General features: G+C 43.4%; 1 protein-coding gene across 5 annotated transcripts in view; it reads right to left on the bottom strand.

Annotated features, from left to right (window-relative positions):
• The window catches only part of TIAM2 (TIAM Rac1 associated GEF 2), a 441,154-nt gene that overhangs the window by 123,894 nt on the left and 290,047 nt on the right, over positions 1-27,213 (bottom strand). For 4 of the 5 annotated variants that reach the window (XM_044289376.1, XM_044289380.1, XM_044289379.1 and 1 more), the window contains 3 exons: positions 23,355-23,519; positions 8,315-8,419; positions 5,692-5,770 (listed from right to left, as the gene is read on the bottom strand). In XM_044289376.1, the coding sequence (XP_044145311.1) occupies positions 5,692-5,770; positions 8,315-8,419; positions 23,355-23,519 (349 nt within the window). Of the gene's footprint in view, positions 1-5,691; positions 5,771-8,314; positions 8,420-10,900; positions 10,945-23,354; positions 23,520-27,213 lie in introns of those variants that run through there. The other variant, XM_044289381.1, reaches the window with a different exon arrangement.

The raw sequence follows: 27,213 nt of genomic DNA, 5'->3' as shown, positions 1-27,213 counted from the left end.
AGGGTTAGCATGGCAGAGATGTGGAAAACTTTTGTCAACACGCCACAGCTAACTGCACCACCACCTGATACGCAACGTGTTAGCAGGAGGCAACATTTCACTAACATGGTGGAACAGTACGTGTGCACACCCCTCCACGTACTGACTGATGGTTCGGCCCCATTCAACTTCTGGGTCTCTAAATTGTCCACGTGGCCAGAGCTAGCCTTTTATGCCTTGGAGGTGCTGGCCTGCCCGGCAGCCAGCGTTTTGTCTGAACGTGTATTCAGCACGGCAGGGGGCGTCATTACAGACAAACGCAGCCGCCTGTCTACAGCCAATGTGGACAAGCTGACGTTCATAAAAATGAACCAGGCATGGATCCCACAGGACCTGTCCGTCCCTTGTCCAGATTAGACATTAACTACCTCCCCATAACCATATATTATTGGACTCCAGGGCACTTCCTCATTCAATCCTATTTTTATTTTCATTTTACCATTATATTGCGATGCTACCCAAAGTTGAATGAACCTCTCCTCTGCCTGTGTGCTAGGCCTAAATATATGCCAATGGACTGTTGCAGTGGTGGCTGACATGAAGCCTGATTCTCTGCTATGACATGCAGACTAATTCTCTGCTGACATGAAGCCAGATTGTCTGTTACGGGACCTCTCTCCTCTGCCTGGGTGCTGGGCCTAAATTTATGACAATGGACTGTTGCAGTGGTGGGTGACGTGAAGCCTCATTCTCTGCTATGACATGCAGACTGATTCTCTGCTGACATGAAGCCAGATTGTCTGTTACGGGACCTCTCTGCTCTGCCTGTGTGCTAGGCCTAAATATATGCCAATGGACTGTTGCAGTGGTGGGTGACGTGAAGCCTCATTCTCTGCTATGACATGCAGACTGATTCTCTGCTGTCATGAAGCCAGATTGTCTGTTACGGGACCTCTCTGCTCTGCCTGTGTGCTAGGCCTAAATATATGCCAATGGACTGTTGCAGTGGTGGGTGACGTGAAGCCTCATTCTCTGCTATGACATGCAGACTGATTCTCTGCTGACATGAAGCCAGATTGTCTGTTACGGGACCTCTCTGCTCTGCCTGTGTGCTAGGCCTAAATATATGCCAATGGACTGTTGCAGTGGTGGGTGACGTGAAGCCTCATTCTCTGCTATGACATGCAGACTAATTCTCTGCTGACATGAAGACAGATTCTCTGTTACGGGACCTCTCTCCTCTGCCTGTGTGTGTGCTGGGCCTAAATATATGCCAATGGACTGTTGCAGTGGTGGCTGACGTGAAGCCTCATTCTCTGCTATGACATGCAGACTGATTCTCTGCTGACATGAAGCCAGATTCTCTGTTACGGGACCTCTCTCCTCTGCCTGTGTGCTAGGCCTAAATATATGCCAATGGACTGTTGCAGTGGTGGCTGACGTGAAGCCTCATTCTCTGCTATGACATGCAGACTAATTCTCTGCTGACATGAAGACAGATTCTCTGTTACGGGACCTCTCTCCTCTGCCTGGGTGCCGGGGCCTAAATATCTGAGAATGGACTGTTCCAGTGGTGGGTGACGGGAAGCCAGATTCTCTGCTATGGAACCTCTCTCCAATTGATTTTGGTTAATTTTTATTTATTTAATTTTTATTTTAATTAATTTCCCTATCCACATTTGTTTGCAGGGGATTTACCTACATGTTGCTGCCTTTTGCAGCCCTCTAGCCCTTTCCTGGGCTGTTTTACAGCCGTTTTAGTGCCGAAAAGTTCGGGTCCCCATTGACTTCAATGGGGTTCGGGTTCGGGACGAAGTTCGGATCGGGTTCGGATCCCGAACCCGAACATTTCCGGGATGTTCGGCCGAACTTCTCGAACCCGAACATCCAGGTGTTCGCTCAACTCTACTCTAGGGGTGCATCAGGGGGCTTCAAATGGGACATGGTGTCAAAAAAACCAGTCCAGCAAAATCTGCCTTCCAAAAACCGTATGGCATTCCTTTCCTTCTGCGCCCTGCCGTGTGACTGTACAGCGGTTTACGACCACATATGGGGTGTTTCTGTAAACTACAGAATTAGGGCCATGAATAATGAGTTTTGTTTGGCTGTTAACCCTTGCTTTGTAACTGGAAAAAAAAATATTAAAATGGAAAATCTGCCAAAAAAGTGAAATTTTGAAATTGTATCTCTATTTTCCATTAAATCTTGTGCAACACCTAAAGGGTTAACAAAGTTTGTAAAATCAGTTTTGTATACCTTGAGGGGTGTAGTTTCTTAGATGGGGTCACTTTTTTGGAGTTTCTACTCTAGGGGTGCATCAGGGGGGCTTCAAATGGGACATGGTGTCAAACAAACTGTCCAGCAAAACCTGCCTTCCAAAAACCAAACGGCGCACCTTTCACTCTACGCCCCGCTGTGTGGCCGTACAGTAGTTTACGGCCACATATGGCGTGTTTCTGTAAACGGCAGAGTCAGGGCAATAAAGATACAGTCTTGTTTGGCTGTTAACCCTTGCTTTGTTAGTGGAAAAAATGGGTTAAAATGGAAAATTAGGCAAAAAAATGAAATTCTCAAATTTCATCCCCATTTGCCAATAACTCTTGTGCAACACCTAAAGGGTTAACAAAGTTTGTAAAATCAGTTTTGAATACCTTGAGGGGTGTAGTTTCTTAGATGGGGTCACTTTTATGAAGTTTCTACTCTAGGGGTGCATCAGGGGGCTTCAAATGGGACATGGTGTCAAAAAACCAGTCCAGCAAAACCTGCCTTCCAAAAACCAAACGGCGCACCTTTCACTCTACGCCCCGCTGTCTGGCCGTACAGTAGTTTACGGCCACATATGGGGTGTTTCTGTAAACGGCAGAGTCAGGGCAATAAAGATACAGTCTTGTTTGGCTGTTAACCCTTGCTTTGTTAGTGGGAAAAATGGGTTAAAATGGAAAATTAGGCAATAAAATGAAATTCTCAAATTTCATCCCCATTTGCCAATAACTCTTGTGCAACACCTAAAAGGTTAACAAAGTTTGTAAAATCAGTTTTGAATACCTTGAGGGGTGTAGTTTATAGAATGGGGTCATTTTTGGGTGGTTTCTATTATGTAAGCCTCGCAAAGTGACTTCAGAGCTGTAGTGGTCCCTAAAAATTGGGTTTTTGTAAATTTCTGAAAAATTTCAAGATTTGCTTCTAAACTTCTAAGCCTTGTAACATCCCCAAAAAATAAAATATCATTCCCAAAATAATTCAAACATGAAGTAGACATATGGGTAATGTAAAGTCATCACAATTTTTAAGGGTATTACTATGTATTACAGAAGTAGAGAAACTGAAACTTTGAAATTTGCTAATTTTTCCCAATTTTTGGTAAATTTGACATTTTTTTATGCAAAAAAAAAATATTTTTTTTAACTTTATTTTACCAGTGTCATGAAGTACAATATGTGACGAAAAAACAATCTCAGAATGGCCTGGATAAGTCAAAGCGTTTTAAAGTTATCATCACTTAAAGTGACACTGGTCAGATTTTCAAAAAATGGCCTGGTCCTAAGGTGTAAAAAGGCTGTGTCCCTAAGGGGTTAAAAATATGGTTTTCCTACCATTATGTTAAAGCCTTTTTAAAACTAGAACCATTTCAGCTAGAATCCCTGATACTAACAATTGTAAGGCTCACACACGTTATATGACTCTATGCAAGAGTTAGGAATATTTGGACAAAGGCATTGGACACCTCTTAGTCACTGAATTTGGGTGTTTTGTTCAGTCTCATCAGCCACAGACCTAGCCATGAAGTCTGCCGTGAAAGAATGGGTTGTTCAGAAGAGCTGACTGAATGTGAGTGTGGTAATGTAACAGGATGCCAACAATGCAACAAGTCACTTTATTAAATGTCTTCCCTCCTAGATATTCCACCATCAACTGTGTGTAGTATTATTACAAAAGAGAAGTGTTAAAGGCTATGTACTTCTTTGGACGCAAATTTTTTTCATGCTTGCATTTTACTCATTTTGCGCTAAAAATACTTTTTTCAATTGTTTAACTGTTTTTCTAGCTGTTTTTCATACTTTTCACTTTCATTTTGTGCTGGTCATCTAATAACCGTTCTCTCTAATTTACTAAGAGGTCATGAACACTTATTTAAGCCACATTCTTAACAGTAAGATAAGAACCAAGCTATAATGAGTCTTTTATGAGTGTTTATAATGTCAGATTAGCTGGCTGACAGAGCAGGGAGAAAATTCAGATCCCTCTATTAAAGCCTCTCGGTCATGTACAGAAAAAAGGGTTCCATATTTGTAATAAAGACCAATTTGAAAAATGATTTTTATCTCCAAATGAGTACAATGCAATAATAAACAAAAATGCCCCAAAAGGTGGACATAGCCTTTAAGGAACCACAACAACTCAGCCACGTATGGTTACACAGTGGGGTTGCCGAGTGCTGAGGCACATATGCTTAAAAGTCACCAACATTCTGCTGACTCAATAGGTGCAGAGATCCAAACCTCCTCTGACATTAACATCAGCACAAAAACTGCGCACCAGAGGTTTAGCGAATGCCAGGAGAACGTTACCCGTCTGACGGCAGATGCCAACTCTAAAGTTTGTTGGTGGAGGAATAATGCTGTGGGGTTGTTTTTCAGGGGATGGCCCAGGCCCCTTAGTTCCAGTGAAAGTGGATCTCAATTCTTCAGCATACCAAGACATTTTGGACAATTGTATGATTCCAGCTTTGTGGGAACTGTAGGCCCTTTCTGTTCCAGAATGACTGTGCCCCAATGCACAAAGAAGGGACCATAAAAGCATGGTTAGATGAGTCTGGTGTGGAGGACCCTGACAGCGCACCTCAGAGCCCTGACCTCAACCCCATTAAACACCTTTGGAGTGAACTAGAACGGAGATTGTGATCCATTGTGCCCTCGACCAACATCAGTGTCTGACCTCACAAAATCTAGTAGAAAACCTTCCCAGGAGAATGGAAGCTGTTTTAGCTGCAAAGGTCCGCCAACTGCATATAATTGCTTATAGATTGTTTTTGCATTTTCACTTTTTTCTCCCCACATACCAACTTTTACATCTTCCCATTAAATAGCCGTGATACCTTATTTTTTTTGCAGGACAAGTATTTTTTTAATAGTACCATTTAATTTACCATAAAAAAATGTATTTGTGGGGTAAAATTGAAAAAAATCCAAAATTCCGGTATTTTTTTGGGGGATTTTGATATTACAGAGTTCACTGTGTGCAAAAAATAACATGATGTTCTTATTCTGCAGGTCAATACGATTACTGTGACACCAGATTTGTATAGTTTTTATTTGTTTTACTATTTAAAAATAATAATAATAATAATTTGGGGGGGGGAGACAAGGTGACTAAATAATAGCAAATTGTGTGGTTTTATTCTTTTTTCCATTATGGCACGGAAAAAATATTTGCATATTTTAATAGTCCAGACATTTCCGGACGCAGCGATACCGATTATGTTTATTTTTTATTGTTTATTTCTATATGTAAAATTGAGAAAGGGGGGTGATTTGCATTTTTATTTTATTTTTTACTTTTTGTTTTACTGTTTTCACAGATTCAAGCAAAACTGACTTCAAATATTCCCCTCGTGATAAATTCCCTCTTGTGTGTTCAGTTCTATCTGAATAACATTTCACCCAAGTATTGCACTCTCTTTTCTGCCATTTATCTGAATTGAGCTTAACTTACCAAAATCAGTTTCTCCTCCGGACTTGACAAGATGCACATTGTAAATGCCCAAAGGGAATATTTCTAGCTCATCAAACACCTGTAAAGCAGGGCAGTTTTGTTACTGTATATTTGGTCTTCACATTTCTTCAATATTATTTAAAAGAGTAAAAAGCTAATCTTACTACCAATACTAACTCTGCGCAAAAAGTCAGTTTTTGTTATGCTCAACTTTCATAGTACATTCATGTGCTTTTTTCTGGTGCTTTGGCCCCACTGGTATTTTATCACAGCAGCCAGATTGTACATTGCAGAATGAAGGCTATACAACATCTGATTGACACACTGCAGTCCAAACCCACAATATTTTAAGGATATGTTTCAGTTTTCTAGAGATGCCTTGCAGTTTACAGATTAATCAATGCTTAGTGTAACGACTAACTTTCACACTAGCGTTCGGGCGGATCCGTTCTGAACGGATCCGCCCATAATAATGCAGACGGAACGTCTGCATTATATTAGCTAAAAAAAGCTAAGTGTGAAAATAGCCTGGGACGGATCCGTCCAGACTTTCAATGTAAAGTCAATGGGGGACGGATCCGCTTGAAGATTGAGCCACATTGTGGCATCTTCAAACGGATCCGTCCCCATTGACTTACATTGTAAGTCTGGACGGATCCGCACGCCTCCGCACGGCCAGGCGGACACCCGAACGCTGCAAGCAGCGTTCAGCTGTCCGCCTGTCCGTGCGGAGGCGAGCGGAGCGGAGGCTGAACGCCGCCAGACTGATGCAGTCTGAGCGGATCCGCCTCCATTCAGACTGCATCAGGGCTGGACGGCTGCGTTCGGGTCCGCTCGTGAGCTCCTTCAAACGGAGCTCACGAACGGAAACCCGAACGCTAGTGTGAAAGCAGCCTAAACCATATTTTCTGTTCAGCAGTTTTACCCAATCCAAGCCTGTGGGGAAAAACCTAAATATAGTGGAGCATGGTGGCATACATTTTTCATTCCTGTGCACTGCAATATAATCTAATAAGGGCGTGTTCGCATTGGCGTTATAGAATTCCGTTATAGGTTCCGTTATAGTCCTGTCAACAGGACTATATTTTCCGTTATGTATAACGGAACCAAATGGCACCGTTATTTGTCCCCATAGACATGTATTAGGATGGATAAAAACGGAATGCCTCATAAAGGCTTCAGTTTTGGATTCCATCCTAGAATTCCATTATATTCTATTATAGCTCTGTTATAACGGAATTCCATAACGCCAATGCAAACCCACCCTTACGCTGGTAAAATATTTCAGTGGCCAAAACACATGTGTGAATGTGCTCAACTTATAAAGCAAATCTGTCACCAGCGACCACCGTATATAACTGTTTGCAAGGATACATAACTGTGGTTCCCTTTATTAAAACAGTTTTTCTTTTGTTGGTCCAAGGCTTCGTTCCTGAGTTATGATACGTTCTCTTAATATGCAAATTAGGCCTTTAGGGAAATGAGGGAGTCACCATTGCTCTTATTGCACACATGCTTCGCTCATTTATGTGTCAATACAAGCACGATACTGAGCTGGCTTTTCCAGTCTCTTCCCTGGCAGAAGAAGGTTCTGTGCTTAGAAAAGGCCTGAACTAGCTGTCCCTCTCTCTCTCTCTGAAGGCTGGTACCCTGGTCAAAGGGCTGGTGACCTAGAGTCTGTGGCTGAGCATTCCCATCTTAGCATCTTCTTCTGGTCACTCATGCAGTCTGGCACAGTCTCTTCTACTAAACACTAGTCCCTATCTGCAAATAACTAGAGGCTCTAACTGCTCTGCTTTTATACAGTTTCTAATGGAACTAGAACCTTCTAGAGGGTGGGGTGCAGTGAAGAAGCACGGCTTAAACAGAAACAATGTTGCAGTTTCAGTCTGTCATAGACTTGTATAGAGTTTCAGTAGAAGTCTATGGCTCAACTAAGCAGTTTTTCCAGTCTTGAGGCATAAATAACAGAGCTAAACCAGACAGTCAAAAGTTCAGTGTGTTGTTTTTTTCTCCAAAACTATTCATAGTCCCTTTTTGTATCTGTGGAAGATTGCTAACTTCTCAGTGCATAGATAGAAAGTCTCTCAATATTAGCTGGCTGTGCATGAACCCTTTCCACAGTGCCACGCACTGCAAATATGGTGTAATAACAGTGCAAATAAACATGATATATTACAAGAAACATATAAATTCAGTTCAACAATATAAAATAACATAAGTGTAAACAATGGAATAAATCATAGCGAAAGTTAACCTTTCCAACTTCACTAAAGTACTGATTTTATGGCTTTGCATAGTAGCAATAGGGCAAATGTCAATAGTCCAAAGTACCCTTGCTTCAGGCCACTAAACCTACCTGCCCCTACCTGGCCCTGTCAATCATAGCAGCCAGAAGGGTCTGGCCACAGAAATAGTAAGAGTGCAGCTTGGTTGCAACAGGGGCAATAGTGATGTCCTCATTGTACCAAATACCTTATTTGCATATGAATAAAAAGTAACAAATATTTTATTCAGGTGAACCACAGCTATGTGTCTTTGCAAACAGTTGAATAGGAAGGTTGCTGGGGATAAATTCCCTTTAAGTACTAGTGAGGAGTCATGACATAGCAATTAAAAATACCTGATCTTGTATGTAGTCCATTGGTGAAGGGACATAATACTCAACATTTTCTCCAACATTTCTTCTTAGATGCAATCCAAAAAAGCCAGGGTCCAATTGTCGAACCTAAGAGAAAGACATCAGTCACTAAAGCTAGCAACATGTGTTAACAGTTCTTGTAGAGGTTACTTTATTTAGTAGTGAAATCTCAGGGTTTTGTTTCAAATTAACCACAATCATATGTACAGAGAGGAGGGGTTGCAGAATTCACAATAATACACACAAAGCGCGTGACAACAATGTACTCAGCAAAAACAGACATCCATTACAAATACAAAGCAAGCACATACAGTAGAATATTAATTAGTGTTCAATTGCCTAGTTTTCTAAGATATCATACTGGCAAATACCACATGCAATGTGTATGGATTATGTTGGTTAATGTAAAAACTGAATTTTTTTGTGAAAGTATATAAATGATTAGCAAATTCTCAAATGGAGTGTTCAGAACCTTTTTTAAAACTTAAAATATTCAAATAAAAGAGGACTTTTACACGACAAGACATGTTTATCAGTTGATAGGTCTAAAAATCTGTTTATCTGCAATTATTTAGTATATTAAATGTGTAATAAGGCCTAAGGCAGCATCATTCTAATAAAAAAAAAAAATATATTCTCTAGTGTAAACGGTCTGAAAAAATAATTCACTCCAAATTACGAGTAGTCATACCAGATGAGGCAGGAATACAAAATGTAGTCCGTGGCTGGTCATCGGTAGTACAAATTAGAGGCTGAGTATCTGCTGAATTTACATTGTAATGGAGCCTGCAGAACAAACTGATCTTCTACTGGAATTCTTGAAATAATTGTCAAGATTCTTTTCCCTATTATGAGTAATATTTATCAATGTACACATGCAGGGATTTATGTAATTTCATCTGTTATCAAGATGATGTAATTGCGAGACTACAACTTCTACCCATTGTACATATTAGATTAAACCTTTCTCATACAAAAGGCTAAACTGGAAACTAATACTAGACATCACCAGAGACAAGTGAGTGGAGAAACCACCTGGCCACCTGTTCTGTACAGCCATGCAGGTTGCATATGACCAACATAAGACAGGTTTTCCAGCCTGGAGATATTGATAACATATCCTCAGCATAAGTCATCAATATCAGATTGGTGGAGGTCCAACACCTGGCGCCTCCTGACGTCAGAAACAGTGGACGGAGCCGAAAGCAGAAGACTCAGCCCATTGTGTACGGGCTGTGACAGCATAGAGCAGCTCAGCCCCCGACTGGGAACCCTCGACACAGTATAGAAAGTGGGCTGTAAATCATCACTAGGAGGGTAAGTGTAGCCAGAGCTTATGAATATCAGGACTTCAGTGTTTCGGTCATGCCAGGAATTTTAGGTAAAGGACAGGGTCGAAACAAATGAGTGACCCAGCATTTTAATCAGGGTGCCTGTCACCAGTTTATGCTGCCCTCGAATACGGCAGCATAAACCTGATGACAGATTCCATTTTAAAGGTCATCTGTCAGTAGATTTCTACCTATGAAACTGGTTGACCTATCTGTGTTGGTCCCATGTTCATATCTGTCCACATTTCTAAGAAAATTCTATTTTAATATATTCCGATTGAGCCTCTAGGAGAAAACAGTGGTTTTGCCGTTACATCTAGAGGCTCTGCTTTCTCTGCAACTGCCGCACCCTCTGTACTTTGATTGATAGGGCCAGGCTGACAGATACTCTTTAAGGGCAATCAAAAAGAGTATAATTAATCTGCACTGGACATTCATCCTTCCAGTTCCACCCTCCCAGGTTCTATGCTTGAGCAGACCTGATGACTAACCCTACCTTTTCTACAGGCACAAGATTAGATTCCAACCAAATGTCAGAAATGTTTGCTATCTCATAAACCAGGCTTTGGGGCTGGAAGGGCTGAAAGGTTAAAAAATAAAATGTTTAGTGGAGTAAAAGGGATTCTCCAGGCTACAGATATTGATGACCTATCCTCAGGATAGATCATAAATATCAGATTGGAAAGGGTCTTACACCCGGCGCCTGGGCTGATCAGCTTTTGCAGGGTGCCATGCTGATGGAAACTATACATTGTATGCAACTAAAGGCAGACAGCTCCATACACTGTGAAGTGGCAATGCCAGGGTACTGCGGCATATTTCCCGTTCACAGGACCTGAGCTTCAGTATGCTGTACTCAAAACCACACAGTGTAAGTAGTCTTCTGCTTCCACTCTGTACGCTGCTATCTTCCAGTGCCTCGGCAGCCAAAACAGCTGATCTGTGAGGGTGCTGGGTGACTGACCCCCACCAATCTGATATTGATGACCTATCAATATCTATAGCCTGGAGAACCTTCAGTTTTGTGTATACCTGGTGTGGCTAGCTCTAGACACCTACATATCTTATGTCTGATGTTGTGCACATAGACATGTCTGGAATAAACATGTCTTGCTTCGTGCATCAGTTGATACAGACAGGAAAATAAACTGTCCTACATCATAGATCAAAAGTTGTTTTAAACCTTTAAAGAACTACTGTGCAGTGTGCAAAACGAATTAAGATTCCTTGCACTCACCAGACCAGTAAGAAAATGTAAGGAGGAAAAAGAACCAGGAAAGATGTAGAAGAAAGGAGTCAGCACTATACACGGCTATGATAAACTTTCAAGCACAAAAAAGACAGAAAAAAAGGAAAATGTTTAAATCAAACAGTCACTGCTACATTGGTGCACAGATGTCACACAGACACTGACTGATAACACTAGCAATTCATTAGCTACATAGCTGCGTTTTTCGTATTTGCAGTGCGGTTTCCGTTTAGCATAAGCCGAGGAGAGCCTAAGCAATCACTAGACATAGATAGCAGACACAATAAATCATTGCACAGACTTGCTGAACAACATGATGCAGTAAATGAAATACAGTTATAGAAATATTGTTATCCAGGGAGATCATTAAAAATAGTAAAGTCTTTACATACATACGTTCACACAGAAATTGCTATTGGTTGAAGTTTGCAGAATGAAATAACGTAATACAATAATGTAACTCACTTCATTTCCCAACAGATTCTTTTCAAAGGACCTTGAAGCAAATGCTAAACTCCACATACATAAACTGGCTGTCACGTACCCCAATAACAGTGGACCACGGAGCTAATCTTAAACCATTTAAAATGCAATCAGTATATGACCCACGGGTTACTCTCACCACTGCTTTGACCGCAAGGGCCCCGCAGCTATAAGGCCATTTGTCTCCTGGGTTGTGCAAATGTACATGGAATATACTAATATTTCATATTGTGATCATTTTTACATCAGTTTCACAAGGGACCACTTGGAATTATTAGTTTTCATTTTATCTATTCTATATTATTGTTACAGCTGTGGCAGCTCATGAAACTTACCCGGCAGGCCAGAGCCACCTCTTGCTGCCTTCCACCGGCTCAGCCACTCCACTGAACAAAAGGGTGTGCATGCTTCCCCAACTCTTAAAGGGCCAATACGCATCCCAATCTTCACTAGCCAATAGCTGAAAACCTGTGAGATTTAAAGGCTATGTACACTAATTTTTTTTATGATTGCCTTTAACTTATTTTTGGCTAAAAATCATATTTTCGTTGTCCTTCAGTGATGGCCAGTTCGCGGGCGAACACGGCAAACTGGTAATCACTGTTGGCCTTTATTAAAAATATTGAGCTGTTCAGTCACAAAGGGTTAACTGTTTTTCTAACTATGTGTCTGGTATTTTCACTTTCTGCCAGTCATCTAATTACCATTATTTCTAAACTACTGAGAAGACATAAACACTTATATAAGGCTACATGCACACGACCTTATGTGTTTTGCGACCCGCAAAATAAATGGATGACGTTCCGTATGGCATCCGTTTTTTTGGCGGATCCATTGTAATAATGCCTATCCAAACTAGAAAAAAATAGGACATGCACAATTTTTTTTTTGCGTGGCAACGAAACAGACATACTAATGCCGACAGCACACGTTGTGCTGTCCACATTTTTGGCGGACCCATTGAAATGAATGGGTCTGCATCCTATCCGCAAAAAAAACGGAATGGACACGGAAACAAACAACGTTCGTGTGCATGTAGCCTTAACCACATTCTTATCAGTAAGATAAGGATTGAGCTATAATGAGTGTTTATGATGTGAGAGAGCAGAGATAAGAAGTCTGTCTGCTCCTCAGATGACGGAAAGGACAAAAAATCCACAGGCAGCTAATAGAGCTAGTCAGTTTTGTATACAAAAATGATTCTATATTGTTAATAAAGACCAATTGAAAAAATGATTTTTAGCTCAAAATAAGTATAATGCAATGATAAAAAAAAGAAATTGCCCCCCAAAGGTGTACATAGCCTTTAAGGCACTTTCCCCAGTAGGAAGTTGCCTGAGCAATAAGGTTCTGTAGATTCTGCAAGGTGTGCTGCCCGTGTATCAACCTCTGCCAGTTTCCCCAATCCAACCCTCTGCACTGTTTTTGACCCTTTGCTGCCTGCACTCTGATGAGTTTTACGTATTTGAACACTGTTTGCCCTGACTCCATCCTGTTACTGACTAAGATTTTTCCTAACCACTCACTGCTCTGAGCTAGTGTCTCTGACCCTTGGTAGCTGCCTGATGGCTCTCCTACAGGAAAGTCAAGATCCCTGTGCTGGGGATAAAGGGTGAACACCAGGGGACTGCCAGGTTAGTGCCCTTAGATTTAGCCCAAAGTCATTCCACACCCACCTCCATAACAATTATTTTATGTTATGAAGTCATCCTCCAATTTTATTATAACTATAATATATAAATATATATAACAAATTTGTATTTTACTACCCTATATTTTTTTTTTTGCAAATTAATGGCGTACTTGAGCGCCAGTTTATGTGTATCTGTATTCATGATTTTTGGCATCAAGCTAACTGCACTCATGTCTCTATTCCATACTCGTAGGCTGGTGAGCCCCTACACCCTCTTTTATTTATTTCTCTCTCTCTTGATATAGATAGATAGATACAAAATTATAACTACATTCTATTCATTTGTAACTCCCTTTAAGTTCATGAAGTCATATTCACATGGGTCCAGGAATCCAAATTAATATCAAAATTAAGCACTCATGGCTAAGTGCAACCTATTATTCATTGCTCAAAAACATCTATAATTTTAAAATGAAGCGACTTTGTAAATAATCTTGAATGCAAATATCCTACTGCCGTGGAGGTGAGGGTCCATTATTACATATCTGATGGACTTCCCAAAGTACACTATTTCTGGAAACACTTACTGTAAGTCCCCCAGGGAAGCATTACTAAGTAAACCCAACTGCTATAATCACAATAGCATGTAGGACTCCCCCAATTAACCTAGATTGTGCAAAACATACACCGTCTTAGATTATGGTGAATGAAAAACTTTCCAGCATCCTCTAAGATAAGGAAAATGATTTGAGAAGATCTGATTCCCCACTGGATACAATCCTCCATTGACATAAGAATAACCTCTGCACAAGCTCAGTTGAACTCTATCTGGTTTTCTCCTCATTTAAGTCATAACGTGGAAGAGGGATCAGAGGGACATCATTCTATCTTTCCTACCTTTCCTTTTTTATTTTCTCATCCTTATGAGGTTGTGCAAAGCATGCAACATTTCTATATATTATGTCAAAACATGCTTCCTGTGTTTCACGACATAAAAAGATCCTACTGTTTTCTGTATACAATGCCTACTCATGCTTAGGCCTCTTTCACACGGGCATCAGTTTTTTTGCCCGGATAAGAGCCGGGTGCGTTGCGGGAAAATGCGCATGCAATGTCATGCATTGCACTCGCGTGAGAAAAATCGCGCATGTTTGGTACCCAAACCCGAACTTCTTCACAGAAGTTCGGGCTTGGGATTGATGTTCTGAAGATTGTATTATTTTCCCTTACAACATGGTTATAAGGGAAAATAATAGCATTCTGAATACAGAATGCTTAGTATAATAGTGCTGGAAGGGTTAAAAATAAAAAAGTTAACTCACCTTATCCTCTTGTTCGCGTAGTTCGTTCCCGGTCTGTTCTTTGCTAGCTGTGAGGTGAGTTAACTTTTTTATTTTTAACCCTTCCAGCACTATTATACTAAGCATTCTGTATTCAGAATGCTATTATTTTCCCTTATAACCATGTTATAAGGGAAAATAATACAGTGAATAGACTGTCACCTAGAACCCATGCGTGAAAATCGCACCGCATCCGCACTTGCTTGCGGATGCTTGCGATTTTCACGCAACCCCATTCACTTCTGTGGGGCCTGCGTGGATTATCGCACCGCAACACACAAAGAGGAGCATGCTGCGATTTTCACGCAACGCATAAGTGATGCGTGAAAATCACCGCTCATGTGAACAGCCCTATAGAAATGAATGGGTCAGGATTCAGTGCGGGTGCAATGCGTTCAACTCATGCATCGCACCCGCGCGGAATACTCGCTCGTGTGAAAGGGGCCTTATACTTCTTCCAACCTTACTTTCTAAGGGCATTCTTATGTCCTGCCACTAGCTGCTTTTTGGAATCACCTTGAGTGCTTTGCTCATAGACTGTAAGCTTCTAAGAACAGCTATTTTTTGCATTGTTGATTAGTTTGTTACCATGTAATGTCTGATTGTTTTTGCACATGTAGCCTCTGATTTTATAACAAGACACGGAGGCTTCGTATTGCATAACTCTTTCTTTACTAAATCCTCAGCAGCAAAGAGTTAACATAAAAATTAAGGACAAACCCCCAAGTAACTCCTCCCATAAACAGTCCATAAATAGGTCTTCCCACTACCAATCTTCCTCTTTCTTTGCTGCTCCCCAGCAGATAAGTACCTCTTATTGTGTAATTCTCTTATTGTTATATTGTATTTGACGGGATAATTTTTTCTTTTATTTGTTCTAAAACGTCATCGTTTTGAATTTGACTTGTGGGGTTTTAATCTTCGCCCCTTGTTATATTTTCGTTGGTTTCTTGCTCCTGACTATTGTCTTATTTCGTACTATCTCCCCTTGCACGGTCCAGTTTTTTCTGGAGCGCCCTTTTTCTCCTCATTTCGTCCGTCCCCCTTTTCCCTCCCTTGGTCCTTCCTCTCACCTCATTGTGTTCCGGCGCCATTGCTCCTCGTCCCGTCCCAGCTTCGCGCTTCTTGCCGTCCAAAATCTCGCGATTTCCGAGATTTCGGCGGCATTCTCTCTAGGGGCGGGTCGCGCTGGGCCCGAGATTCTCGGGCGCCATCTTGCCCCACCTATACTTGCTTGGTTTGGCCGGCAGTGGGTGTAGGGGGGGGCGTGTTTTCTCCCTCCTCCTCCTGCTTCCGGTTTCCGGTTTTTCTCCGTCCACACCGCATCGCTACCTGAGGCTGCCTCTCTGTCGGCTTCTTCAGTTTCTTGTGTTGTCTATCCATCAGGAGTGACTAACTCCTGCCATGTCCTTGCCTACTGTCACCCCCTTGTCTCTGGGGAATCCTTCCACCAGCCCCATTATACCTCCTCCTGACGCTAACCTCAGGCAAGCTGACTCTAATGCTATGGATCTATAGTTATCCATTACTTCAGCTATTGCCAGCGCCATGAATAATATGTCTTCTATTATTTCTCAGTCGGTCTCACAAGCGCTTAGAGCGCAAACCCAGGTCGCCACCCCCTCTGTTGGCCCTACTCCTGTTACCTCCAGAATTGATGAGACAGATGGCTTAGTTCCATCAAGAGTCTACGTGCCAAGGTCACGTAAAAGAGCCTGTCCGCGCCAGGCGGAAAGAACGCGCCACTGGAAATACGCTCTGGCTCGCCCCGAGTCTAGTTCTGACTCTGATATTGAGTCGAATGAGGAGGATTTGAGTGAGGCTCTCTATGCCTCTGATTTGGACCTGGAAGGGGTCCAGGTGGCTGACGAATTTTCGGGTTGCTCCCTCCCTCCCCCCCCTTCTGTCGCAGGTCCAGAGGCTGGTACCTCTGGTCCTGACTCACTTGTGGATCCGCAGGGTGAACCCCTGTTTGATCCTGACAGCCTGCACCATCCCAGGTCGGCTGAATGGTTGCCCATTCCTCACGTTGCCCACTATTTGGAAAATAGGATTAGGAAGCCGCTCTCTAAAGAGACCCGGAATAAGTTAAAGGCGGAATGCCCCCGACCCCTAATACCAAATAAGGTATGCGAGACTCCGAATGTGGATCCAAAAATGATCCAGTTTCTCTCAAAATCGGGCTTCAATCCCCGCAAAGGCCTTGATTCGGCCCTCCCGGCTTGTCAGGACAAGCTCCTAGACAGCCTTGGACCCCTGACAAAAATGTTTGAAATGGCTGAAACGGCCAGATCTGAGGGTTCGGCCATAGACCCGGAAGAATTAAGTGGCTGGGCGCAACGCGCCATTTGTTTGATAGGAAATGTTAATTCCTCTCTCTCCATTGAACGGAGGAAGGCTCTTCTTATGAAGATTGAGCCGAAATTGTCCAATATGGCGCTGACTGAGGCGGGCAAGGAGGCTCAGGGGCTCCTCTTCGGAGATAGCTTCATCAAAGATTTAGGAAAGTTTGTGGGAGCGTTTACCGCTCTCGACAAGGCACAAAGCTCCATGCGCAGGGTTTTCCAGGGGCGTGTCTCTAGCAGGGCCAGCAGCTTCAGGGGCCGTCTGTCCGGCCGTGTCCACTTCCAGGCGCGTGGAAGCGCTCGAGGCTCCTATCATCAGCGTTCTTCATTCCAAGACCAGAGGCAGCAGTCCTCCTCCTCCTTCTTCCCTTCCAGGGGCCAGTCTTACCGTCCCCGAGAATTCAGAGGCGCCGTTGGTTCGAGACGTCCACTTGGTAAGTCCTCAAAATCTATGGTTTTCTTCCAGCCATTGTATCGGGGGCAGGCTCCGACATTTTTTGACCGCCTGGAGCCATGTCACATCCGACCCATGGGTGCTGGCCACGGTTCAAGGGTTCCAGATAGACTTGGTGGTTACTCAGCTGTCACTTCCGGAACCTCATCCGCTGGTCTTGGCGGACTCGGCCCGGTCTCTCATGGACCTGGAACTCTGTTCCCTCATGGTCAAAGGAGCGATAGAGAGAGCCCCTCCCCATACGGTCGGTGTGATCAGCACTATCTTTTTAGTAGAAAAGAAAGGAGGCCAATTCCGTCCTGTAATAAATTTACGGAGTCTCAACAGATTCGTATGTTACCGCCATTTCAAAATGGAAGGGATTCATCTACTCAGGGACCTTCTTCTGCCGGGAGACTGGTTGGCGAAGTTAGATCTGAAAGATGCCTACCTGACGGTGCCGGTCTTCCCCCAATCCAGACTTCTCCTGCAATTCCGCTGGCATGGCCTCCTCTGGCAGTTCACGTGCCTGCCGTTTGGCCTCTCGTCAGCCCCTTGGTGTTTTACCAAGTTGATGAGACCGGTAGTGGCTTGGCTTCGCAGTCAGGGTGTTCGTCTTGTGATTTACCTGGACGATATCCTCTTCATGGCTCAATCCCCATCCGAGCTCCTTTCTCACCTGCACTTGGCGATGTCCCTCATTACAGGTCTGGGCTTTGTCATCAACACCGAGAAATCCTGTCTGCAGCCTTCCAGGTTGATAGAATTTCTGGGTTTTGTTGTGAACTCCACGGAACTATCCCTCTTCCTGCCACGAACCAAGATCAAGTCCATACGGAAGGAGCTTCGTCACGCCCTGAGGCTTTCTCAGTTGTTGCTTCGTCACTTAGCTCGCATTATCGGGCTCCTCTCCTCCTCCATCCAGGCGATTTTCTCGGCTCCTCTTCACTACCGTGCGTTACAACGACTGAAGATTGCTCATTTGCAAGCGGGTGCTTCCTATGCGGATCTGGTGACTCTGGATCGCGAGACGAGGGACGAACTGGCGTGGTGGATATCCAACCTCGACGCGTGGAACGGCAAAGCCATCGTGGGACCACAACCCGATCTGGTGGTGGAGTCAGATGCCAGTCTTCTCGGCTGGGGTGCATATTGCAATGGAGTCTCCACCGGAGGTCCCTGGTCAGGCAACGAAACTCGCCTCCATATAAACGCGCTGGAACTTTTGGCAGGATCTTTCGCCAAAGGCAGCTTCACCAGCGACAGGATATCGGCGTGCATCAAGCTCAGGATGGACAGCGTGTCGGCTGTGCGTTATGTGAATGCCATGGGGGGTACCCATTCTTCGATTCTCACCCATCTAGCGAAGGAGTTTTGGGACTTTTGCCTCGGCAAAGGCTTCACTGTGATCGCGGAGCATGTTCCGGGGCTTCACAATACCTTCGCGGACTGGAGCTCTCGCCACTCGTCAGATTTCAGCGACTGGAGGTTAGATCCGACGGTGTTCTCATCCATCTCGTTGATATGGGGACCCCTGTCTATAGATCTCTTTGCGTCTCGTTGGAACGTGCAACTCCCGCGTTTCTACAGTTGGAGACCAGATCCCCTTTCGGAGGCGGTGGACGCCCTCCTGCAGGATTGGTCGGATCCTTTGGCGTACGCCTTTCCCCCCTTTGCTCTCATTCCACGGGTGCTGTCGCAAGTGCGTCGTCAGCTGGCGGACTTGGTGCTAGTGGTGCCCTTTTGGCAGGCCCAGTCGTGGTTCCCTCAGCTTCTGGAACTTCTGGTGGAGGACCCCCGGGTTCTTCCATCATTTCCGGATCTCCTTCACAGGCCCCTTGGCCAACGTCATCCGCTGGTATCCGACAGCTCTCTCACTCTCCTTGTATGCAGAGTTTCGGGGATCAATGGGTTGTCTCAGGCTTATCGAGAACGGCTCATCACCTTCTAGAAAACGCATGGGCCCCCGGCACCCGACGGGCTTTTCAGTCGGCCTGGAGGCGCTGGTCTGGTTGGTGCGTGGGCCGGGTCTGGATCCCTTTTCAGCTCCTGTGACGGACATGCTTGAGTTCCTGTCGTCCCTTTTTGAGGAAGGTAAAGCCTACAGGTCCATTAACCTCTTCCGTTCTGCCATATCTTCTCGCCACCAGGGCTTTGCGGGCTGTCCCGCGGGTCGACATCCCTTGGTCTGTCGTCTTCTTAAGGGCTCTCGGTTATCTCGCCCGCCCAGGCCCCGTTTCACATCTTCCTGGGATGTTACGTTGGTCCTTCGTTTTTTCACGGCTTGGCCCCTTAATTCGGCGTTATCCCTTCGCCAGATTTCGGCGAAGTTGGTCACCCCTTTTTTGTTTGATTTCATGCAAAAGGGTCTCGGACGTGCGAGCCTTGGATTTTGATGCCTTATCTTTTACTCCTGGCGGGGTGTCCTTTAACATATCTCGCCGCACCAAAACTAATATCCGGTTGGTTTCCTATCCGGCCTTCCCGGATAACGTTTCCCTGTGTCCGGTACAATGTTTGCAGGAATATTTGAACCGCACATCTGCCTTACGGGATCCGCTCTCTCCGCAACTCTTCATCTCTTTCCGCAGGCCTTTTCGGCCGGTCGCAGCTGTCACCCTGTCCCGTTGGGTTAAGTGGGTTTTGTCTCTGGCTGGAGTTGATACCTCTATTTTCACGGCTCATTCGGTTAGGGGAGCCTCTGCTACCTCCATGACGGTTGCTGGTGCTCGCTTGGAGGATGTCCTACGGTTGGCGGATTGGTCTAGGGCTTCTACGTTTCGGGAGTTCTACTTCAGGCCGCCCCCTCACGCGTTTTCTTCTGTAATGTCGTTGCTTTAAACTTGCAATACGAAGCCTCCGTGTCTTGTTATAAAATTGCATGATTTTCCTATTCTATGACGTAAAGTCATGATTTTATTAAAGACACCGAGGCGAGTATTGCCCACCCTGCTTTTCCCACCCTTATAATTCAGGTCCGGGGTTTTTCTTTTATCCTCTGTTATTTGTATATTTATATTATTATATTGTGTATGGTTATTTATTTGATGTATATTTTATGGTATTATAATTTTATATTGGAGTCCGTTTGTTTTTTATATTTGATGCCTTTCGTCACATGATTGGGACGTTATTCCCTTTCCTGTTTTGGTTCCGAGAGGGTTGTCGTTCCGGTTGGCCGCTGTTCCGGCTAGGTTATGAGGTTCGGTTCCAGTTCCACGGATCCTGACCAGAGTTCGCTGGGACGGATGTTCGGTTTTTTCGTGTTGGTTGGCTACTCACATCAAAGAAAGAGGAAGATTGGTAGTGGGAAGACCTATTTATGGACTGTTTATGGGAGGAGTTACTTGGGGGTTTGTCCTTAATTTTTATGTTAACTCTTTGCTGCTGAGGATTTAGTAAAGAAAGAGTTATGCAATACTCGCCTCCGTGTCTTTAATAAAATCATGACTTTACGTCATAGAATAGGAAAATCATGCAATTGTATAGTGCTGCTATGTAAATAAAGATTATTATAAGCACTTTGAGAGTTGATCAATTTAACTCCCTGTCTCTTTTGTAGGTTCGGACTGACAAAGTTGTGACCCAAGCTCTTTTAGACACTGCATCGACAATTAGGACATATATATGCATATAATGGATGTGCAGGATTTAATTTTCAAATCCAAAATAACACATAAGAGTTCGAAGATCATCATACATGATTCATACTTTACCTATTACCACAGACGTATGTTTTTGGCCTGTATAAATCTGCTGTCATGTGTGATAGCTTGTAAAGGGAAGCTGGATATTTTCTTTTATTTTTGCCCTCAAATTACTCATTTGGTTATTAGTAAATTGAGAAAAAAAAAGGCTCATGTGTAACAGCTACTGTATATGAGCAGTCACAGAGCGCCACTGACATGCCCTTGTCATGGGTCTAGCCTAAGAAGCGAGAAGACAGTTAATACTTCATCTCAAGTTCAATCATGTACAAGACATTTAGGTTCTATCTCATTTCACCTTTGCACGCATGAATTTAAAACCATAATTACAAAGTTATCATCTTCTCAGGCAATTATTTTATTAATTAATGTATAATTGCTGTTGAAGTAATAGAGCTCCTTGAGAACAGAAAATGTAAGTTGAATTGTGTCTGCCATCTTGTGGACATCTTTCAAGGCACTGCCTGGAATGTTCCTCCTTCACAGGGGTAGTGGTACGACTATGAGAGCATAACCATATGAAATATAATGGATTCTTATAATATTAAAATCATGCTTAGGTTAGCATGCTTTCTAAAAAAAATACTCCCTGCTAACTGTGTGTGCTTATGGACATTGTGAATGCCAACAGGAATGATCAGAGTGGATATACACTGCAGTTATGTTACATAATAAATATTTCTAATGCCTCATGCATACAACCGTATTTTTCATCCGAATGCTGTCCATATTTTTTGCGGCTAGCACACTGGCATATTGATTTTTAGGGGATCACGCACACACCCTTGTTTTTTGTTGATCTGTGTGGCCGTTCCATCTTATTCTTGTGTGTATTGTGGAGAAAAGTGGGGAATGAACACTGAAATTATCTATCTTACAGATCCTTTATCCTTTGCCTGAAATATGGACACGGTCATGTGCATGAAGCCTAAAGCTTTGTACTGCATGTATTTTTGTATATTTTAGTAGAAAATTTGATGTAGTTTTCAGGGTATGATCAACTTTTTTTTACTCTTTTACCTACTGTATATTCAAGAAGATAACTGTATTAGAACTCCATCAGCAGCTATAGAGCCCAGTCTTAAAGGGGTTTTCCAGGCTTTTATTATTGATAACCTATCCTCAGCATAGGTCATCAATGTCAGATCGGCGGGAGTGCGGGGTGTCAGACTCGCTGACATTGATAACCTATCAGCTGTATGAAGACAAGGCACGCACCAAGCGCGCGTGCCGTCTCCTGTCTCTCTTCCTGCTCGCTGCTGCTGTGTCTATGGCAAGCAGGAAGAAAGACAGGAGACAGCACTTGCGCACAGTGAGTGCCTTCTCTTCACACAGCCGATCAGTGGGGGTGCCGTGTGTCTGACCCCCGCCATAGTGATCTTAATGACCTATCCTGGGGATAAGTCATCAATAGTAAAAACCTGGAAAACCCTTTTAAGCCACCCCATACCAACTAGTTTTTTTTAACTAAATCATTATGTTTTCATAGCACCCTGTTAATAGACACAGACCTTAATCCTGGCTATGCATACTATGCAAACCTACTGCTGCTACCATAATTACCAAAGTTTTAGTTGCTAAATATGGGGCATCTATACCCTCTGCCATGGAACACCCCAACTCCCCAAGACAACCCAAATTTGATGATACAGTCTCTGAAAAACAAGGACAGTCCCGTCAAATTCAGGACAGTTGACAACTATGTTCTGTAGGTTAAGGCTAAGTTCTACAAAGCACTAAAGCTGTAAAGTCACCAAAAGAGACACAACAATAGATGCTTTCCCTTGACTCCTCTATAAATATGCATGGTTCAGATAGCTGAATGTCCATGTTTAGAATGAGAATGGTCTAAGCAGCCATCATACACGTATGACATCAACTTATCTCATATGGAAATAATGGATCAGGCATGGTAAATTCCTGTCGATGCAGACCTGATCAATTTTTCCTCAAACCGCAGGGGACACTCAGGCTGCTCTCTCGCACACGGGGCCCTATTTATTAAAACTGTCTAAGGCTAGTTTCACATATGTGGTAAGAGATCCAATAGGCTGTTCCGGCACGCAGCAGTTTTTGTCCTGACGATTCTCCGTAATGGCCGGATCTACACCAGACCCCATTTTAGTTATTGGGGCCAGCGGGCATTCCGGTACCATTTCTTACTGCATATGTGAAACTAGCCAAAACAAAAAACTGTCTTTTATTTCAGATACTGCTCTAGTAAAATGAAAACAGTGCTGAGATTGGTCAACAAAGACAACAAAAATGGTGATATTGCCCCATTATATTGTTGATGAAGAACAAATATTTATTGCCATACGGTTTGCTAGTAATCTGTAAATGACATTACATAAACAACATTTTCCATTATAACTAAATATAATTTCATGAAAGACCCTGATTTCTGCATACATTATTTTTTTACCTAATATATTTTCACCTCTTTGCTCCTAATATTAGGCTATACATATTCCTATTATTGTACCTAAAAGATAACTTACTTTACAAGCAAAGTTTAAGATGTCTTCCACTCTGTGTTCCGGTCTGAGATTCACTGTAACACCATGCCCATCGTAGAAGTGGACAAATAATGGGATTTCCCAAGAACTTTCTTTTGGGACAACTTCTGGGACTGAGTTATAGACAGCCACCAAGTCTTCAACATGCTGTAAGTAACAATATAATACATCTCAGTTTATGCATGTATTCAAAAATCCATTCTTTATATAAACATAATAATTGGGCAGATTTACTAATCCTATAGATAGCATAAGCTTAGACAGCCTGTCTAAAGATATGCCAACTGTATATTTAGTGCATGGCTAAACACTTTTGTTTAACTTATACAACCTATTGATTGGCAGAAGTAATCACACATTGCATGTTTCTGTCGAAAAGACTGGCAATACCAGAAGAAAAAAAAAATCACTGTAACAAAACTGTGAGGTGTGAATATGATTCCTTATGTTTTCATTCAAAATCTTTGGTAATCCTGCGCCAATAATTTCACATTAAAATACATTTTACTATTTTATAACCCTTTATTAAACACATTTTGGAACTGCAGGAACAGAGTCTGAAGCCCCACAAATATAATTTTCTCCACTAGAGGTCACTGTGGATTAGCCGATGGATGGCGTTTATATAACGCAAAATAAATAAAAATTATAATAGGGGGAAAAAAATGAGATGTTGTTGTGTAGGTTGTGGAACACAATGCACTCAAAACTCTTTCACTGTACAGTCACCTTAGGAGCCTCGTTTCCTAACCCAGAAAGCACCAGTACTGATGATGTGCTCCGCACTGCGCTGCACTTCTGTATCAAACCAGTTTCTGAGCACTGTCAGAGCTGATTATCCTATGTAAAAATCCCTCCTATTATAACCGATAAAAATCAAATCTGTATGTTGTGAATTTTAAATCATAATGTGAACTTAGACATTTGGGAATATATTCTCTGTACAGCACTGTGGAATAGGTTGGCGCTATATAATTCAAGGTGAAAGAAGGGGAAGATGATAATAATAGAAAACAAATTATTATTATTTTATATAATAAAAATGAGCTCAAACTTCCTAAAGAGGAAAAGAAAATGATCCGATGATAAAATCTCAGCATACGAGTAAATGTGACGCATACAGTGTGCCAGCACATTGTCCTTCCAAAGCTGCCCAGCTTCTCAGCAACTACGCTAGCCATTCAGAACACTGTGCACGATTGGAAGCTGTGTCTCTTTTTCCAAGGAGAACTAGGCTGTTTTTATGAAAACGACCCACACACCAGAATGACTTGATAACACTGCTCATCTGGGGGCGGAAAATCAAGAGGAAGTCAACAGCACAGACTGCCAATGATGAACGCAAGAGAGAACGAAGGCTGTGTCATCTGCTAGCTGAAAAATGGAGGCATTATAATTATTATATTTATCTTTTCCATAGTGTTGACATATTCCACAGGGCTGCACAGAATTGATTCATTTGAATTGGTCACCATATCTTGGTTTTAAACATTCTGGTTGGGGAAAGTCTTAAAGGGAACTAGGCCATCCAATTCGGTTATTGGTCTGTAGGAGTACAAAATAAATAAGTGAAGTATAAACTAATGTCCTGATTCTATTTAAAGGGGTAGTTTCATGAATCCAACTTCTTATTAAACAGTAGCTGGCCCGGAAATCAGTGATCAGTGAATAGCGTACCATGTAAAGTGTGAGCTGCACTTACACAATGGCAAGGGATTTCTCTGTGACATTTCTATGTCCTAAAGGCATAAGAACAAGGGTTGTCCTTGTGAGATCAAAACCACTTTTCTTCACTCACTGAGTTACCGTGTGTACGATACAAGCAGGGCCGTCTTTACCAAGGGGCAGCTGCCCTGGGCCCAGTTGCTCCTGGGGGGCCCAAGGCAGCTGCCTCTTGAGCCCTGCTAGCTACTGCCCTGGGTGTCAGGCTGTCGGCTACACAGGCATCATGATCGTACTGTGTTAATGATCTTAATTCTAGGACCTTAATGAGTTTTGCTCTAGGACCTTAATGACATCATTACCGTGTGACCAGTAACCTAGCAATTACTGGTCACATGGCTATGAGGTCATCACAGGTCCTGTGGCGTGTTGCAGAAGTTAACTGTGGAGCTTTTATGTGTAAAGATTACATCAGAAAAAGGTGACAGGGGCTGTTATGTTAATATACTGTAAACTACTGTATAGTGGGGTGCTGTATATTGTGTGGTGGGCTGTATACTGTGTGGTGGGCTGTATATTGTGTGGTGGGCTATATATTGTGTAATGGGCTGTATATTGTGTGGTGGGCTGTATACTGTGTGGGGGCCTGTATACTGTGTGGTGGGCCTGTATACTGTGGGGGGCCTGTATAGTGTGGGGGGCCTGTATAGTGTGGGGGGGCCTGTATAGTGGGGGGAGTGCTATACTGCTGTACTGTATAGTGTGGGGGGCTGTATACTGTGGGTGCGGTATAGTGTGGAGTGCAATACTGCTGTACTGTATAGTGTGGGGGGCTGTATCGTGTATAGTTTGGGGTGCTGTATACAGTGAAGTGTTGTATACCGTGAGGTGCTGTATACTGTGGGCTGCTATACTGCTCTACTATATACTGTGTGGTACTGTATAGTGTGGGGTGCTAAACTGCATACTGTGTGGTGCTGTATACTATAGGGTGCTATACTGCATACTGTGGGTTGCTGTATACTATAGGGTGCTATACTGCATACTGTGTGGTGCTGTATACTATAGGGTGCTATACTGCATACTGTGGGGTGCTGGGGTGCACTGTAACGCTAGGGTGAGCCGAGCCCTGGTCTCCTTCCTGCAGAGCGGTGCCCACTTCCAGCCCAGAACACTGATCCTGAGCCGCTGGAGTCTTCAGAACTGGAAGTATTTACAGTCATTCACTGGACTCTACCAGATGTGTGGATTTTTTGTGTGTGTGTTGTGGTGGAGGGCGTGATTGCATGCTAAGGTGTGGGAAGGCGGGATCCAGGGGGCCCAAGTAAATTTTTGCCCAGGGTCCAATCAATATTAAAGACGGCCCTGGATACAATGCACATTGTATCAGACTTCTAATCCTACAGATGATCCTTTTACAGGGGCTGATCACGGATGAGTGTTTGTAGAAACATAGTGATGCGGCACCCATCATTGCTTCTGAGCAGAAGATTGTCCTGTGTAAATTGTGATATACTCCCTAGAAACAGTGAATCACTTTTGCAGTGGGAGAGATGATAAGACCGCAAGCCCCACCTATAACAGACCATGTGACACAGGCTACCAGGTGCACTAGAATATTACCAGCATTGCAGAATGCCACATTCCATACATATAAAATAAAATCATTTAGGGCTCTTTCACACCTGCGTTCTTTTCTTCCGGCATAGAGTTCCGTCGTCGGGGCTCTATGCCGGAAGAATCCTGATCAGTTTTATCCTAATGCATTCTGAATGGAGTGAAATCCGTTCAGGATGCATCAGGATGTCTTCAGTTCCGGACCGGAACGTTTTTTGGCCGGAGAAAATACCGCAGCATGCTGCGCTTTTTGCTCCGGCCAAAAATCCTGAAGACTTGCCGCAAGGCCGGATCCAGAATGAATGCCCATTGAAAGGCATTGATCCGGATCCGGCCTTAAGCTCGTTTCGGCGCATTGCCGGATCCGACGTTTAGCTTTTTCTCAATGGTTACCATGGCTGCCGGGATGCTAAAGTCCTGGCAGCCATGGTAAAGTGTAGTGGGGAGCGGGGGAGCAGTATACTTACCGTCCTTACGGCTCCCGGGGCGCTCCAGAGTGACGTCAGGGCGCCCCAAGCGCATGGATCACGTGATCGCATGGCACGCTCTGACGTCATTCTGG

Source organism: Bufo gargarizans, chromosome 4, assembly GCF_014858855.1.
Source record: "Bufo gargarizans isolate SCDJY-AF-19 chromosome 4, ASM1485885v1, whole genome shotgun sequence".
Taxonomy (NCBI): Eukaryota; Metazoa; Chordata; class Amphibia; order Anura; family Bufonidae; genus Bufo; species Bufo gargarizans.
Note: the sequence above shows the minus strand (reverse complement) of the source record. Positions and strands in the feature narration are given on the sequence as shown.